Source organism: Oncorhynchus tshawytscha, linkage group LG05 (genome assembly GCF_018296145.1).
Source record: "Oncorhynchus tshawytscha isolate Ot180627B linkage group LG05, Otsh_v2.0, whole genome shotgun sequence".
Lineage (NCBI taxonomy): Eukaryota > Metazoa > Chordata > Actinopteri > Salmoniformes > Salmonidae > Oncorhynchus > Oncorhynchus tshawytscha.
The window spans coordinates 15,500,803-15,519,973 of record NC_056433.1 but is presented as its reverse complement, the minus strand read 5'-3'; the positions used below and the strand labels follow the sequence as shown (position 1 = coordinate 15,519,973).

Below are 19,171 nucleotides of genomic sequence, written 5' to 3'. Positions count from 1 at the left end.
GACTGTTGTGTGAGAATCTGAGAAAGTTTGAGATACATTTCTAACACGTCACATGTTGTTCATAATAGTAGGTTAGGTTAGGATAGGATAGGTTAGGTTAGGTTAGTATAGGATAGGTTAGGTTAGGTTACGATAGGATAGGTTAGGTTAGGATAGGTTAGGTTAGTATAGGATAGGATAGGTTAGGTTAGGATAGGTTAGGTTAGGTTAGGATGGGATAGGTTAGGTTAGGATAGGATAGGATAGGTTAGGTTAGGTTAGGTTACGATAGGTTAGGATAGGATAGGTTAGGTTAGGTTAGGTTAGGATAGGTTAGGTTAGGATAGGTTAGGTTAGTGTACTGTATTATTGTCATAGAAACCTGTTGATTAGTACATTCATGAAGTTTCACAATAAACTTCGCTATTTGCCTGTAATAGACTCGATATATGTACTTGATATATGTAACGGTTTTAGTAGAATAGGGTTGATGACCTGATCTGTAATCGGATACTCCCGCCCCTTCTCAGGTTTGCGCCGCTCCACTGTCAACTTGTTGTTTCCCCACATGCGATCGGTCTGTCATCCGGGCTGTAGCGGGAGAGGCGTGCGTGATAGGACTATGTTCATGTCATTTCGTCGTAGTTACATGTCTATTATGCCTACTATGTGGAATTACTGATTTTTCATCTAAGCTAACCTAAAAGACAAAGAAAAAAAAGCCGGTTCAATTTTTGAGAGCACCATTTCAAAGATGGATCCCATAACAAAGTGGACTTCTAAACAAGTTGTAGATTGGATAAGAGGTGAGTTGATAAGCCTTCCTAATTCTAACATACACTGTTAACATTATATTAGCCTAATGTGTCATATATTTTTTGAATAGCCTATGTTTGTTTCACTTTAGCTATATAATTCGTTGTTCGGCTATTGCATAGTTAATTGCCTGTTAATTAATTAATTGGCAAACTTGCCTGTTAATTAATTAATTGTCAAACTTTCTGCTTTAATTATGTTTTTTTTTCTTCTCGGGATTGTTGGGAAGGGCCGTAAGTAAGCGTATCAATGTTAGTCTACACCTGTTGTTGACGAAGAATGTTACAAATACAATTTGATTTGATTTTCATTGGTTTAAGTAACCAACAACGTTCAATTCAAAATTGCCCGTATTGAGAATGTTGAGTGAGAATGAGTGAATAACAGTGTTACAAATAGCAACAAAAGTTGCAAATTTGACAATCGGTATATATTAGAAGCAGCCTAGGTGTCGTATTAATACTTGGTAACATTGTGTTTTATTGCTTGTTTTGGGCAGCTATTAAGTCTCATCTTTAAAGCCATTTTAAAATGACATTTGATGATGAAAGGAAATTGTGTGCCAACGGGGAGAAGGGTTTATGTTTACTTTAACGTACATGTGCTCACTATGTGCTTTTGACAACCAAAGCTCGACGGCCACCTTTTATGAACTCACTGGTAGGCTACCTTAAAAGGGTCCATCTGCAGTTTCTACATCAATTTTTTTTTCACTTAGAAATTAATGATATATATCCATTGATTATTGAAGAATATAACTCATGAATGCATATTGAGCTTAGTTCAACCCCATCAGAACCCAACATATAAGCTTGTTTTACTCCAATGGTTGTAAACATTGTAAATCTAAACAAACACTGTATAGCCGCAAAACATGCCTAAAACTATAATTTTGATATCATGGATGGCCAGTAGACATAATTGCAAATGATTAAATCCTTCCAATAGAAATGTAAAAAACAATTTAGTTACGAATTGAACTTTAATTAAATGAGTTGACTCTTCACATGGGATGATTTCACTGAACAACAAAAGAAAGGGAATATTGAAGGACTGCCAAGAACCTCATCCAGGGCAAGGTGGAGAGACACGGTAGTGATGACACCATACAGTAGGCCTTGTTGAGCTCTGCACCAAACAGGATGCTCATCCCAACATACTTGGGGTCCAACATGTACGCTGCAGCGTGTATGGGTTTCAGGCAGAAGTCTTCAGCTTTTTGATGTATTTCATAACTGCAGTTTCCTCTGCTTGGAGCAACAGTGAAGTGGGCAGGTCAGTACGGATTTCTTCTCTTACATCTGCAAGCAGAGTCTGAACATCAGACAGGATGGCATTGTCTCCCTCAATCCGTGCAATGGCTACTGCTATAGGTTTCAGGAGTTTCATGCTGCTTTCCACTCTCTTCCTAAATACATCATCCAGGAGGATCCTCTTGATGGGGCTGTCCATATCAGCAGACTGGGATATGGCCATTTCTTGGAGAGACTCCTTCCCCTCCAGGAGACTGTCAAACATGATGACAACACCACCCTAATGGATGTCGCTGGGCAGCTTCAGTGTGGTGCTCTTATTCTCCTCACTGTGCTCAGTGAGGTAGATTGCTGCTATAACTTGATGACCCTTCACCTACCTAACCATTTCCTTGGCTCTCTTGTAGAGTGTATCCATCCAGTTAATTATTCCTTGCCCACGAACATTCGACCACCCATCAGAGATGATTGCAATACAGTCTGCTTTCTCTATGATTTGCTTGACATTCACTTGAACTCCGTTGAACTCTGCATCCAGAAAATTAGTAGATAAAGCATGTTTGGTTGGAGGGGTGTATGCTGGGTGAAGAACATTCAGAAATCTCTTCCAATACACATTGCCTGTGAGCATCAGAGGTGAACCAGTTGCATACACAGCTTGAGCAAGACATTCATCAGCATTTCTCTTACTACGTTCCTCCATTAGGTCAAAATAACTTCTGATTCCAGGTGGACCATGAGCTGTTGCTATCAATAAGGTGTCTGATTCATCATTTTCACCTCGAATAGAAGTAGAGAAACTTTTGTCAGAGGTGGCTTGTTGTGAGTGCTGAGGGAACTTTATGCACTTGGCCAGATGATTCTGCATCTTTGTTGCATTCTTCACATATGCTTTGGCACAGTATTTGCAAATGTACATAGCTTTTCCTTCTACATTAGCTGTAGTGAAATGTCTCCACACATCAGATAGTGCCCATGGCATTTTCCTGTAAAGATTAGAAAACAATGAATAAAATTGAAATAAAATACAATTCCATGTACAGATAAATAGTTAAGCAGTTGGATTAAACAACTGCTTTGTAAGATAAATGTTTTCAAATGTAACATGTATCTAAACAGGTGAATTAACACTCCTCAGTTATCAGGCTCAAGCAAGCTAAAACCCACATGGTAGCAAAAACTAACTAGCAGAAATTCTTAACAAGTTAACAATGATTTAAACACACTTTACTGTAGGCTACTATTTACTAGTTAACAAAAAGTCATTGTATGTCTTATAAAATATATTCACCCCACCCAGTATTGTAATCAAAACTTACCAGAAAGCATGTAGTCCTTGGCCCAGACAGTGTAGTAGTGTGGGCTCAATAGCATCTCATTAGTGTGCAAGAACTTGAGAATCAGCTGTACATGAGATGGAAGAGTGCATGTGATGGAAGAATGCATTGTGCATGCAGAGGGTTGCAATTCCATTGAATTGGGGATAGTTTAACTAAAATATGCCACAAGACCTAGAATTGCTTTATGTGTATCCCACAAAAAAGGTTCACTGTTACAAGCTATCTTTTTTGATTAATTTAAGCGAATTTCCCTAAATTCCCAGGCTTAACTTCCCATGGAAAATTTCTGGGCAAATTCCGGAAATTTACCAAAAAGTTTCCGACCCTTTGCAACCCTAGATGAGACAGCGTCTGTAGAGGATCTGACAGTACATTCCACACAACCCCTGCATGGCCATTGTGTCAGCATTTACGGCATGCGTTCATATTGATGTGTCGTTAAGCTGTGATTGATGACATTATGATACACTTGACCTGTTAGCAGCTCACCCCATTAAGAAGAGTGGAGCATCAGAGCCCCTTGAATTAGAATCTAGTAGATGGCAATGAAGGAAGCTGTCTTTATTCAGATGGTACTGCTGTCTTCCTTTAATTGGCCTAGGAGGGTTGTCCCAGTGAAAGAACCCAAGCCGTCTATCGAGGGCTGATGTGTTGCAAGTTATGAATGCCATATGCCGCTTGTTTTTGGGCTGTCAATATTTCAATTAGCTATATCTCAGATCTTTCTTGGCATACCTTCAAATGCGTGTAAATATAGTGACATAATTTATTGAAGCTGTCTGTCAGGTATTTAGGAAGCATCCTTACTGCTTGCTTCACTGCCTGGCAGAGCAACTTCTCAGGCTCTGACCACAAGGCACGACAGAGGGTAGTGCGTATGGCCCAGTACATGACTTGGGCCAAGCTTCCTCCCATCCAGGACCTCTATACCAGGCGGTATCAGAGGAAGGCCCTAAAAATTGTCAAAGACTCCAGCCACCCTATTCATAGACTGTTCTCTCTGCTATCACACGGCAAGCGGTAATGGAGCGGCATGTCTAGGTCCAAAAGGCTATTTAACAGCTTCTACCCCCAAGCCATAAGACTCCTGAACAGCTAATCAAAGAGCTACCCAGACCCCTCTTTTACGCTGCTGCTACTCTCTGTTTATTATCTATACATAGTCACTTTAACTCCACCTACATGTACATATTACCTCAATTAACTGGTGCCCCCCCACATTGACTCTGTACTCTTGCTATTGTTATTTTACTGCTGCTGTTTAATTATTTGTTACTTTTATACTTATCTATTTTTTACTTAACAATTCTTTTTCTTAAAACTTCTTAAAGCATTGTTGGTTAAGGGCTTGTAAGTAAGCATTTCACTTTAAGGTCTACACCTGTTGTATTCTGCACATGTGACAATTTATTTTGATTTGATTGTTATAAACATATAAATAACCAGTGTAATAATAGTAATATCAGGGAAATAATTGACAATGAACAGTAAAAAATAGTATGTTTTATATATCCTGCCCCTTATATATGAGATGAACTTTGAAAATGTATAACTCAGATACAGTAGAAGTAAACATTAGTGAGTGTCACGGGATTCTTCTGTTGAAGGAGAGGCGGACCAAAACGCAGTGTGGTTATTGTGATACATCTTTAATGAAGATGATAAATGAACAATATACAAAACAAGAAATGTGAAACAACCGAAAACAGCCCTATCTGGTGTAACAAACACAAAGACAGGAACAATCACCCACAAACCAACACCAAACAGGCTACCTAAATATGGTTCCCAATCAGAGACAATGACTAACACCTGCCTCTGATTGAGAACCATATCAGGCCAAACACAGAAACAGACAAACTAGACACACAACATAGAATGCCCACTCAGATCACACCCTGACCAAACAAAACATAGAAACATACAAAGCAAACTATGGTCAGGGTGTGACAGTGAGAAACACGCTCAGGCAAGTCTGCATTTTCCCATGCTCTTCTGGCAGGTGTGATTATGGAGGATGATTGTGATTGATTGAAAATCAAGATTCAAGACTATAGATTTAGGTTATGCAACTCCCAATTCTGTTGAGTTGTTTACTAAAGAAAAGAAAGGCATACATTAATAACTTTGAAATAATGGTTGTTATCAAGCGGTTATCCTTATTCTATTAGATAAATATAGATTTGCCCTTTTGATATTTTTCATTTGGGCGTGACATAACACACTCACTGTTATCTTTTGGATAAGGAAGACTGTATGTCCTTTGGATAAGGAAGACTGTATGAAACTTCTTCCCACAGGACAGGAGCATCCAGTTTATGTGCTTGTTTAGAGGGAGAAGGAGGACTCCAAGTGTGTGTCCCAAAGGGCACTCTATTCCCTATATAGTGCACTACTTTTGACCTTAGCCCCATGGGTCAAAAGTAGCGCACTATAGGGAATAGGGTTCCGGAATAGGGTTCCATTTAGGATGCAACCCAAGTTTCATCTTGGAGACACCTGAGTCTGCGTTATAAGACTCTTCCACCTACTACCACAGTCCACAAATCTGTCGTTCTGCCCCTGAACAGGCAGTTAACCGACTGTTCCTAGGCCATCATTGAAAATAAGAATTTGTTCTTAACTGACTTGCCTAGTTAAATAAAGGTAAAATAAATAGGGTGACACGTCACATACACTTACCTACCGGTTGCAGTTATGTGTCGCCACTGGTCACTAATGACTACAAGGTCATGTAGTTTAAATTGATTACAGCTTAATGACACCACCAGAACGTCTTCAAAGTAATTGTATTGAATAAAGGAAGATAGTCGGGATAGGCAGCTGCATTTACACGTAACAGATGTACTAAACAACTTATTGGCATGATGCTCTACTAATGGTTGACCACATTATCACTACGCAGTACACACTAATGGTTGACCACATTATCACTACGCAGTACACACTAATGGTTGACCACATTATCACTACGCAGTACACACTAATGGTTGACCACATTACCACTACGCAGTACACACTAATGGTTGACCACATTATCACTACGCAGTACACACTAATGGTTGACCACATTATCACTACGCAGTACACACTAATGGTTGACCACATTATCACTACGCAGTACACACTAATGGTTGACCACATTACCACTACGCAGTACACACTAATGGTTGACCACATTATCACTACGCAGTACACACTAATGGTTGACCACATTATCACTACGCAGTACACACTAATGGTTGACCACATTATCACTACGCAGTACACACTAATGGTTGACCACATTATCACTACGCAGTACGCACTAATGGTTGACCACATTATCACTACTCATTATCACTATGCGGTACACACTAATGGTTGACCACATTATCACTACGCATTATCACTACGCGGTACACACTAATGGTTGACCACATTATCATTACGCAGTACACACTAATGTATGACCACATTATCACTACGCAGTACACACTAATGGTTGACCACATTATCACTATGCATTACACACTAATGGCCGACCGCATTATCACTACGCAGTACACACTAATGGTTGACCGCATTATCACTACGCAGTACACACTAATGGTTGACCACATTATCACTATGCAGTACACACCAATGGTTGACCACATTACCACTACGCAGTACACACTAATGGTTGACCACATTATCACTACGCAGTACACACTAAAGGTTGACCTCATTATCACTATGCAGTACACACTAATGGTTGACCACATTATCACTACGCAGTACACACTAATGGTTGACAGCATTATCACAATGCAGTACACACTAATGGTTGACCACATTATCACTACGCAGTACACACTAATGGTGAATCGCATACCGCATCAACAGATCCACAGATGATGCAATCTCAATCTCTATTGCACTCCACACTGCCCTTTCCTACCTGGACAAAAGGAACACCTATGTGAGAATGCTGTTCATTGACTACAGCTCAGCGTTCATCACCATAGTGCCCTCAAAGTTCATCACTAAGCTAAGGACTCTGGGACTAAACACCTCCCTCTGCAACTGGATCCTGGACTTCCTGACGGGCTGCCCCCAGGTGGCAAAAACACGTCTGCCACGGTGATCCTCAACACTGGGACCCCTCAGGGGTGTGTACTTAGTCACCTCCTGTACTCCTTGTATACCCATGACTGTGTGGCCAAACACGACTCCAACACCATCATTAAGTTTGCTGACGGCGGTAGATCAGGTAGGCCTGATCACCGACAACCTTGATGCACCCTATAGGGAGGAGGTCAGAGAACTGGCAGTGTGGTGCCAGGACAACAACCTCTCCCTCAATGTGAGCAAGACAAAGGAGCCAATCGTGGACTACAGGAAAAGGCAGGCCGAACAGGCCCCCATTCACATCGACAGGGCTGTAGTAGAGCGGGTTGAGAGTTTCAAGATCCTTGGTGTCCACATCACCAAATAATGGTCCAAACCCATAAAGACAGTCGTGACGAGGGCACTACAAAACCTTTTTCCCCTCAGGAGACTGAAAAGATTTGGCAACTGCTCGGCATCTGACTGTAAGGCGCTACAGATGGCAGTGCAAACTGCCCAGTACATCACTGGGGCCAAGCTTCCTGCCATCCAGGACCTATATAATAGGCGGTGTCAGAAAAAGCCCAACAAATTGTCAGAGACTCCAGTCACCCAAGTCATAGACTGTTCTCTCTGCTACTGCACAGCAAGCGGTACCGTAGCGCCAAGTCTAGGTCCAAAAGGTCCCTTAACAGCTTCTACCCCCAAGCCATAAGACCGATGAACAATTAATCAAATGGCCACTGGACTATTTACATTGACCCCCCCCACACACACCTTGTTTTTACACTGCTGCTACTCGCTGTTTATTATCTATGCATAGTCACTTCACCCCATCACTTCACCCCTACCTACATTTACAAAATACCTCAACTAACCTGTACCCCCTCACACTGACTTCGTACCGGTAGCCCCTGTATATAGCCTCATTATTGTGTTACTTTATATTTGGTAAATATTTTCTTAACTCTTCTTGAACTGCACTGTTGGTTAAGGGCTTGTTAGTAAGCATTTCACGGTAAGGTCTACACTTCTTGTATTCGGCACATGTGACAAATAAGGTTTGATTTGATTTGGTTGACCACATTATCACCACGCAGGACACACTAATGCTTGACCACATTATCACCACGCACTGATGGTTGGCCTGAACTGACTCACTCAGAACCATACATCCTGGTTATGTGTTACCATTAGTTTCTCTGACGTACATAGGAACATAGATAGGAGAGGCTGTTATTCATTTAGTATTATTATTATGACTCAGTTTTATGTCTAATCATTCCTCAAAATAGCAGGGCATGGAAGCTTTCTCTTCAGTGTCTGAGTCTCAAATGGCATGCTAAAGTGCAATAGGGCTCTGTTCAAAAGTAGTTCAATATATAGGGAATAGGATGCCACTAGGGACACAGTGTCCCCATCCAGTTTATATCAGTCAGAAGAAGGGTTTCCATGGGAACAAACATGCCATTAATTAACCCTGTTACAGTACATAAGGCAACCCTGTAACCTCTTTGCTAGTCCCCAAATGTTGGAGAGATCTGTGAAGAGTAGGCACTGTCTGTCACTGGTTGTTTTGATAGGATAGGCTACTATTATGTTAATTCTGGATTTTTCCCAGAACACACACACACACACACACACACACACACACACACACACACACACACACACACACACACACACACACACACACACACACACACACAATTGTTTTGTGTGGTCAAGGAAATCCTTTTTCCTATGTTTTCCTGAGGGTATTTCCTCTCCTTTCTGAATGGGTTGGTGGAGTCTATAAATAGTCTGAATGCTTTAGAACCACTCTCAATTCCTTTCGAATGACGACAACAACCACCTCTGTTCTGTTGTGAAGGATGAAGTACATTTTTTTAAAAGTAAATATTCCAGCTCTGCAGGTCCAAACTCCACTCATTTATTGCCTGTCTACCCCAGACGGCACAACACGTGCCTTTGTGTGATGTGATGAACAAGCCAGAGGCAGCGTTAACTTCAGTTCAATGTCCAATCTATCAAACCTATTGAATATAGACAGGATGCATGCTGCTAGCTTGTTAACACACATATCACAGTTGGTTGGTTAAATGTTACCACTCACAACACAGTCTAGTGAAACACATCGAAGATGGTTTACTAGGCAAGGAAAGTGAAACACTTGAGGAGGAAAGCAACCAAATTCTGGACGCGTCTGGGTTTTGTTTGTTTTTATGTTTCCGATAAATGATTAACTGGATTTTTCTGTGGAATGTGATTGCAGCCTGAGTCATGCACAAGAGTTTACTGACCTCAACCATTTTCTCAGTAACCCACTTCTCCTTTGCATCAATCTCCATAATCAGATGAGGTCAATATTCATACACTCTTAGAAATAAATGTTCTATCTAGAACCAATAAGGGTTCTTCATAAAGAGAACTATTTGACAAGCCCTTTCTGGTTACAGGTCGATCCCTTTTGGTTCCTATGGGGATAGCCGAAGATCCCTTTTGGTTCCTATGGGGATAGCCGAAGATCCCTTTTGGTTCCTATTTGGATAGCCGAAGATCCCTTTTGGTTCCTATGGGGATAGCCGAAGATCCCTTTTGGTTCCTATGGGGACAGCCGAAGATCCCTTTTGGTTCCTATGGGGATAGCCGAAGATCCCTTTTGGTTCCTATGGGGATAGCCAAAGATCCCTTTTGGTTCCTATGGGGATAGCCGAAGATCCCTTTTGGTTCCTATGGGGATAGCCGAAGATCCCTTTTGGTTCCTATGGGGATAGCCGAAGATCCCTTTTGATTCCTATGGGGACAGCCGAAGATCCCTTTTGATTCCTATGGGGATAGCCGAAGATCCCTTTTGATTCCTATGAGGATAGCCGAAGATCCCTTTTGATTCCTATGGGGATAGCCGAAGATCCCTTTTGATTCCTATGGGGATAGCCGAAGATCCCTTTTGATTCCTATGGGGATAGCCGAAGATCCCTTTTGATTCCTATGGGGATAGCCGAAGATCCCTTTTGATTCCTATGGGGATAGCCGAAGATCCCTTTTGATTCCTATGGGGATAGCCGAAGATCCCTTTTGTTGTAAGAGTTTAGGAACTACATGGTTCATCCTTTAATGGGGTTATTTCCGTCATCATAAACCGTTCAAGACTACTTTATAACACTGTTTTTGTTAACATGCATAGAGAAGAGATAAAACATGATCATTGATTTTACTGGTCAACGGGGGAATTCAGAGTTCTAATTTATCAAGTTCTCATAGTTACCTAAAGGGCTGTCTCAAGTTGGAGCCATTTGTATAATCTTGGGCTATTGTCAACTGTCAATAGAGCAGTGAACACAATTAAGATGCTTCTGTCTGTTAAAGAGGTTGGTCAGTGTAAAAGCAATAGAGTCGTACTGTGCTACTGCCTTTTGTACACAAACGGCTAGTCCACTGTCAGTTCATTGGTTGTTGTGAGGCCAGAGGGCCAGAGCTGTGAATACTTCATGGGAAGAAGGGTAGTAAAGAGAGAGAGGGTGGCACCATTCCCTCATTTGTAACAAAACCATGAGAAATTGGTCCCCCCCCATACTCTGCTATATGCCTGTTAGCCACAGAATTTGGGAGTAGGTCGGGCATGATCTGTGTCCAGACTAGAAGACTTTTCATTTGGCTGACTATTTTTTGGCGTGTTTTCACATGTGAAATGTACAGTGTGTTAAGAGGCTTTCACACTGAGCAGATGTGTTGAGGGGCTTTCACACTGAGCAGATGTGTTGAGGGGCTTTCACACTGAGCAGATGTGTTGAGGGGCTTTCACACTGAGCAGATGTGTTGAGGGGCTTTCACACTGAGCAGATGTGTTGAGGGGCTTTCACACTGAGCGGATGTGTTGAGGGGCTTTCACAATGAGCAGATGTGTTGAGGGGCTTTCACACTGAGCGGATGTGTTGAGGGGCTTTCACACTGAGCAGATGTGTTGAGGGGCTTTCACACTGAGCAGATGTGTTGAGGGGCTTTCACACTGAGCGGATGTGTTGAGGGGCTTTCACACTAAGCAGATGTGTTGAGGGGCTTTCACACTGAGCGGATGTGTTGAGGGGCTTTCACACTAAGCAGATGTGTTGAGGGGCTTTCACACTGAGCGGATGTGTTGAGGGGCTTTCACACTAAGCAGATGTGTTGATGATCTAAGAGCTGCTGCTACATGTATCCATTGAGAGAAGATGTTGCGGTGGTGGTTGTACACATTATGTGAAAACTTGATAAACAAACTATACAATTGTACGCTGCAGGATTATTTTCATGCTGTAGCAAACGGGCTAAAATTAAGATCCTAATGTACGTCTGTATCGACATCCAACTGCACCAGTTGTTTGGTGTCTTTTTGAAGGTACAGTATACTGTAACTGATAGCAACATACTTTCCCTGGTCACAGATCTCTCAATGTAAATATTTAATGTGTGTGGGGACGTCTTTGCCTGTAACCATAGTGACTGTTAAGTCATTAACGCTCAGCTGGAAGAGTCAACAAGTCTTTCTTTTTGAATAGCGTTCCTAAAGCAGGAAGACAGGGATGTTTTGAAATACAGTATTTCAACATTGTAATCCACACTAAGCAAGAGTTTAGTTGGGCTTTGAAGTTTGTCCCAACATTGGACTGAGCCAAACCCCAAGAAGGTTGAAGAATGATACAAATGTTTTATGACTGTAAATTAATCTGAGAATCTTGCATTACTTTTGATGGGCTCTGGCCGTTTGGGATTCACCTGTTGTGTGTCATCATTAACAGGTGGTGGGCTGTGTAGCGTGACTTTGGCTGGCCCTCTCTTGCTGTTGAGAGAGATTATTGCCCTCCTCAGGTGTCTGAAACGTGATCCTGCATGCTAGTTACCTTATCCCTTCATCACATCCGTATAGACAACACATAAAGCCTTGTCAGCTGACCCATGCATTACTTTCCGCCCACCTACATCTCCACCCAATGGCACAGGGCTAATTTCTTTCCTCAACCATTTAGAATGAGCATTTCATCTAATATTTAGCACTTCTATCCTCGTGAAAGGTCAAAACACTTATAAACATTACTTTGGTTGCGTAAAGATTAACCAGAGTGCTTTAGTGTTAGCTTGTGCTAACACAAAGGCTTGTGCTAACACAAAGGTGGCAGAAGGCAACACATTACAGGCTAGTTAAGAGGCGTCTGCTCCGTAAACTCTGGAGATCTGTCCCAAATGGCACCCTATTCCCTATGCCCCCTGGTCAAAAGTAGTGTACTATGGCACCCTATTCCATATGTCCCCTGGTCAATAGTAGTGCACTATGGCACCATATTCCCTATGTCCCCTTAAGAAATATGGTGCCATTTGGGACGCAGTTTCAAAGTGAGTCATCTGTGGCATAGCGCGGCATTCCAGGCCAAACGGAGCAATGGTTGTCTGGGATTTTAATGGTCCCATGTGGTGGCAGTTTCTTTTTAATTCACTATTTACAAACATGTCCATTTTGGGGACCAGTTGTCAATGTCGTTTGGGTCAAAATGTCTGAACATCAGATGAGATGCAGTATGTGATGGTCATAACCGCTGCTGCTATGTGTACGGTGTGGAATTCTGGGTGGCTAGATGTGTGGTCACTAGTGGTCATAGATCAGTTTGATTCTGGGTGGCTAGATGTGTGGTCACTAGTGGTCATAGATCAGTTTGATTCTGGGTGGCTAGATGTGTGGTCTCTTGTGGTCAGAGATCAGTTTGATTCTGGTTATTGCTGGACAGTGCGATCCTGAGAAATGCCTGAGTGATGGACTGGTAAACAGCTTGTATTGACTCACTACCAGTGGTTTCTTCAACCCTTGTGTGGTATCATAACTGGTCTTGGACTCTGAAAGAAGCTCTTTGTCTTACATTTCTCTCTCTCTCTCTCTCTCTCTGTCTCTACCTCCTCCCCCTCTCTCTTTCTATCTCTCATTATCTATCTTTCCCAGGCCTGGATGACAGCCTACAGCAGTATGTCCCGTACTTTGAGCGTGAGAAGATTGACGGGGAGCAGCTGTTGAAGATCTCCCACCAGGACCTGCTAGAACTGGGTTTGACCAGGATTGGACACCAGGAACTGTTGCTGGAGGCAGTCGACCTGCTCTGTGCTCTGGTTAGTAGTCTAGTAATCACCACACACCTTCCTTCATATCCTATCAGAGCATAAGGTTTGGTCACACTTTATTTGAATAGTCCCTTAGGTGTATATATGATCTACAGATGTCAAACTATCAACCAACGTCATGTCCAATCATCCATTCAAATATCGTATAACTATAGTTTGATCATGGTTTGATCGCATGTCAACTTCCCGTTCCCATGTCCCAAATGGCAATGTCATTTTAGGTCACACTGGAAGTGGGAATTAGACCAAAGGGCCACATTCTAGTATGATAACATTCATCCTGGTGAAGTGATAGTGTGTGGGGCTAGATGTGTAGTAGACCTACCGAGGCTGGGTGGTGCTTCTGGTACTAGCTTTCCTTCTGATAACTTTAGTTAAGCTGTTAACAGTCAGTGCATTATGCCAGTGCCTTGGTATCAAGTGGCTTTGACATTTTTATCTTAGGGGGTATCTTGAACTACCATCTTGTTTTTGGAGGGTCCTCTTGAATAAACAGTAAAAAATAGTAAACATCAAGAGCTTGTTGTGCCTTCGGGGGAGCGATTGTTATTTAGCCCAGAGCGAGCCCAACTTGAGCGTGTCCAAACGGCCCATGGATGGGAGAGGCTGGCATTGGTCAGGACACCGGGATTAGGGAAGAATGTCCGGTCAGCTGCCTCTCTCTCTCTTTCACACACTCTCTCTAACTCTCTCTCTTTCTCCATCTCTCTCTCCCTCAGCTTAAGCGTGTCCAAGCGACCCATTAATGGGTTAGGGTTAGGGATGAGTGTGCCGAAGCGACCCATTAATGGGTTAGGGTTAGGGATGAGTGTGCCGAAGCGGCCCATTAATGGGTTAGGGTTAGGGATGAGTGTGCCGAAGCAACCCATTAATGGGTTAGGGTTAGGGATGAGTGTGCCGAAGCAACCCATTAATGGGTTAGGGTTAGGGATGAGTGTGCCGAAGCTGCCCATGAACGTGTTAGGGTCAGGGTTAGAGATGAGTGTGTCCAATCGGGTTCTTGGTCACATCCCTGACCAAGGCCCTTCTCCCCCGATTGCTCAGTTTAGATGGGCGACCAGCTCTAGGAAGAGTCTTGTTGGTTCCAAACTTCTTCCATTTAAGAATGATGGAGGCCAGTGTGTTCTTGGGGACCGTCAATGCTGCAGACATTTTTTGGTACCCTTCCCCAAATCTGTGCCTCGACACAATCCTGTCTCGGAGCTCTACGGACAATTCCTTCAACCTCATGGCTTGGTTTTTGCTCTGACAAGCACCGTCAACTGTGGGACCTTGTATAGACAGGTGTGTGCCTTTCCAAATCATGTCCAATCAATTGAATTTACTACAGGTGGTCTCCAATCAAGTTGTAGAAACATCTCAAGGATGATCAATGGAAACAGGATGCACCTGAGCTCAATTTGGCGTTTCATAGCAAAGGGTCTGAATATGTATGTAAATAAGGTATCTGGTTTTATGAATTACTGTTCTATAATCTGTCTGTCATTATGGTGTATTATGTGCAGATTGATGAGGAATTTGTTTTATTTAATACATTTTAGAATAAGGATGTAACATAAGAAAATGTGGAAAAAGGGAAGGGGTTTGAATACTTTCTGAATGCACTTTATATTCTCTCTCTCTCTCTCTCTGGTCGTGCCCTGCCTATGACATGGCCTCACACCAGGAAGCCTCTGTACTCCATTACATACACAGTCCTGACATGACTTGTGTCTGGATTGCAGGTCGGCCCACTGTGGACATCGTTGGGTTCTGTGGGGAAGTGAATCTTCTTTCTCTATGGATATCATATGGTCTAACAGGAGTGCCCTTCTGTCATGAATCAAATGCTAAACATTTTGCTGATATAAGAATAATGTTTGTGTTTGTGCCATTTTGCCAACTCCCATCATTGTCATTGTCAAGAATGACCATAGGAATTAGCTATACAGCACAATGCCACGAATCGGCTCGAAGTTCGTAACAAAAAGGGAGACAACGTGGAGATAAAGAATAACAAAATATATTTATTAATTTAAGTAACCTAAATACAATTAACAATGGTGTGTGTAGTCAGTAATCAGTAGTGTAAGTGAGTGATTGAGTGCATAAATGTGATGAGGGGTGTTGAAAGGTGCCAACACAAACAAACAAAATAGCCACAAAAATGCCACAACCAAAATCTATCAGGGGCAACAGGGCAACAGATTGGCACGGGTTAACAGACTGGCACGAGGCAACAGATTGGCACGGGGCAACAGATTGGCATGGGTTAACAGATTGGCACGGGTCAACAGATTGGCACGGGGCAACAGATTGGCACGGGTTAACAGATTGGCACAGGGCACCAGATTGGCACGGGTTAACAGACTGGGTGCCAGAACAGGTGGTGGTAGTACACCGGACCCTGTTATCTTTTAAGAGAGCTTTAGTGGTTGTATCATGGACCTTATCTTTTAAGAGAGCTTTAGTGGTAGTATCATGGACCTTATCTTTTAAGAGAGCTTTAGTGGTAGTATCCCGGACCTTATCTTTTAAGAGAGCTTTAGTGGTTGTATCCCGGACCTTATCTTTTAAGAGAGCTTTAGTGGTAGTATCCCGGACCTTATCTTTTAAGAGAGCTTTAGTGGTTGTATCCCGGACCTTATCTTTTAAGAGAGCGTTAGTGGTTGTATCCCGGACCTTATCTTTTAAGAGAGCTTTAGTGGTTGTATCCCGGACCTTATCTTTTAAGAGAGCTTTAGTGGTAGTATCCCGGACCTTATCTTTTAAGAGAGCTTTAGTGGTAGTATCCCGGACCTTATCTTTTAAGAGAGCTTTAGTGGTAGTATCCCGGACCTTATCTTTTAAGAGAGCTTTAGTGGTTGTATCCCGGACCTTATCTTTTAAGAGAGCTTTAGTGGTAGTATCCCGGACCTTATCTTTTAAGAGAGCTTTAGTGGTAGTATCATGGACCTTATCTTTTAAGAGAGCTTTAGTGGTAGTATCCCGGACCTTATCTTTTAAGAGAGCTTTAGTGGTTGTATCCCGGACCTTATCTTTTAAGAGAGCTTTAGTGGTAGTATCCCGGCCTTATCTTTTAAGAGAGCTTTAGTGGTAGTATCCCGGACCTTATCTTTTAAGAGAGCTTTAGTGGTTGTATCCCGGACCTTATCTTTTAAGAGAGCTTTAGTGGTTGTATCCCGGACCTTATCTTTTAAGAGAGCTTTAGTGGTAGTATCCCGGACCTTATCTTTTAAGAGAGCTTTAGTGGTAGTATCCCGGACCTTATCTTTTAAGAGAGCTTTAGTGGTTGTATCCCGGACCTTATCTTTTAAGAGAGCTTTAGTGGTTGTAGGAAATGAACTGGGATCTTGACCATGTCCAACGTGAGAGGGAATATACATTATCTGTAAAGTAGTGAGGGTTGAGTGTTGGCTGTAGGTGACTAGTAGGTCTGCATCCCAAATGGCATCCTATACCCTACATAGTGCACTACTCCCTATAGGCCCTGGTCAAACATAGTGCACTGTTTAGGGAATTGGGTGCCATTTGGGATGCAATCTGGGCAGAGCTTTATGTTCTCTAGCCCTCGCTATCTCCCTGCTTGCTAAACTCGGCCTGCTAACTGCTAGCTTGTCTAGCCCCGGTCCGCTAACTGCTACCTTGTTTAGCCCGGGCCTACGAACTGTTAGCTTGTTAGCACAGGCCTGCTAACCGTCTGAATCCCCGCGTCCCAAACACTCACCGGACCCATATTTACTTTCTATCTCTTCTTGATTTTTAATCTGTTTATACCTTTCCGGAAACCTGCCTCACCCAATGTGATACGGAATCGCTATTATTTTTAATTTTTAGAACACACTCAAGAACCTCCAGAAGCTAACCAGCTAACTAGCAACAAGCTATTTAGTCATTGTTAACTTTTTTCAACCTGGATAACACTCGCCAGTCCAGCTTCCCTGCCCCATCCACCGCTGCCCCCTGGACACTGATCTCTTGGCTACATAGCTGATGCACTCTGGACTGTCCATTAATCATGGTACTCCATTCTGCTTGTTTATGTTTTATCTGTCGGCCCCGTTGCCTAGTCAACGCCATTTTACCTGCTGTTGTTGTGCTAGCTGATTAGCTGTTGTCTCACCTACTGTTTTAGCTAGCTTTCCCAATTCAACACCTGTGATTACTGTATGCCTCGCTGTATGTTATTATGCCCTGAATATATTCTACCATGCCCAGAAACCTGCTCCTCTTATTCTCTGTCCCCAACGCTCTAGGCGACCAGTTTTGATAGCCTTTAGCCGCACCCTCATACTACTCCTTCTCTGTTCCGCGGGTGATGTGGAGGTAAACCCAGGCCCTGCATGTCCCCAGGCACCCTCATTTGTTGACTTCTGTGATCGAAAAAGCCTTGGTTTCATGCATGTCAACATCAGAAGCCTCCTCCCTAAGTTTGTTTTACTCACTGCTCTAGCACACTCTGCTAACCCTGATGTCCTTGCTTTGTCTGAATCCTGGCTCAGGAAGGCCACCAAAAATTCAGAGATTTCCTTACCCAACTATAACATCTTCCGTCAAGATAGAACTGCCAAAGGGGGAGGAGTTGCAGTCTACTGCAGAGATAGCCTGCAAAGTAATGTCATACTTTCCAGGTCCATACCCAAACAGTTCGAACTACTAATTTTGAAAATTACTCTCTCCAGAAATAAGTCTCTCACTGTTGCCGCCTGCTACCGACCCCCCTCAGCTCCCAGCTGTGCCCTGGACACCATTTGTGAATTGATCGCCCCCATCTAGCCTCAGAGTTTGTTCTGTTAGGTGACCTAAACTGGGATATGCTTAACACCCCGCCAGTCCTACAATCTAAGCTAGATGCCCTCAATCTCACACAAATCATCAAGGAACCCACCAGGTACAACCCTAACTCTGTAAACAAGGGCACCCTCATAGACGTCATCCTGACCAACTGGCCCTCCAAATACACCTCCGCTGTCTTCAACCAGGATCTCAGCGATCACTGCCTCATTGCCTGTATCCGCTACGGAGCCGCAGTCAAACGACCACCCCTCATCACTGTCAAACGCTCCCTAAAACACTTCTGTGAGCAGGCCTTTCTAATCGACCTGGCCCGGGTATCCTGGAAGGACATTGACCTCATCCCGTCAGTTGAGGATGCCTGGTCATTCTTTAAAAGTAACTTCCTCACCATTTTAGATAAGCATGCTCCGTTCAAAAAATGCAGAACTAAGAACAGATACAGTCCTTGGTTCACCCCAGACCTGACTGCCCTCGACCAGCACAAAAACATCCTGTAGCGGACTGCAATAGCATCGAATAGTCCCAGCGATATGCAACTGTTCAGGGAAGTCAGGAACCAATACACGCAGTCAGTCAGGAAAGCTAAGGCCAGCTTCTTCAGGCAGAAGTTTGCATCCTGTAGCTCCAACTCCAAAAAGTTCTGGGACACTGTGAAGTCCATGGAGAACAAGAGCACCTCCTCCCAGCTGCCCACTGCACTGAGGCTAGGTAACACGGTCACCACCGATAAATCCATGATTATCGAAAACTTCAATAAGCATTTCTCAACGGCTGGCCATGCCTTCCGCCTGG

The 19,171-nt window shown here is 43.0% G+C and overlaps 1 protein-coding gene across 2 annotated transcripts in view; it reads left to right on the top strand.

Moving 5' to 3' along the window:
* Positions 1 to 531: 531 nt before the first annotated feature.
* LOC112249996 (connector enhancer of kinase suppressor of ras 3) overlaps positions 532 to 19,171 on the top strand; it is a 43,951-nt gene continuing 25,311 nt past the window's right edge. For both annotated transcript variants that reach the window (XM_024419782.2, XM_024419781.2), the window contains exons 1-2: positions 532 to 785; positions 13,428 to 13,591. In XM_024419782.2, coding sequence (XP_024275550.1) covers positions 734 to 785; positions 13,428 to 13,591 — 216 coding nt within the window. In that variant the 5' untranslated portion in view covers positions 532 to 733. The remainder of the gene's footprint in view (positions 786 to 13,427; positions 13,592 to 19,171) is intronic.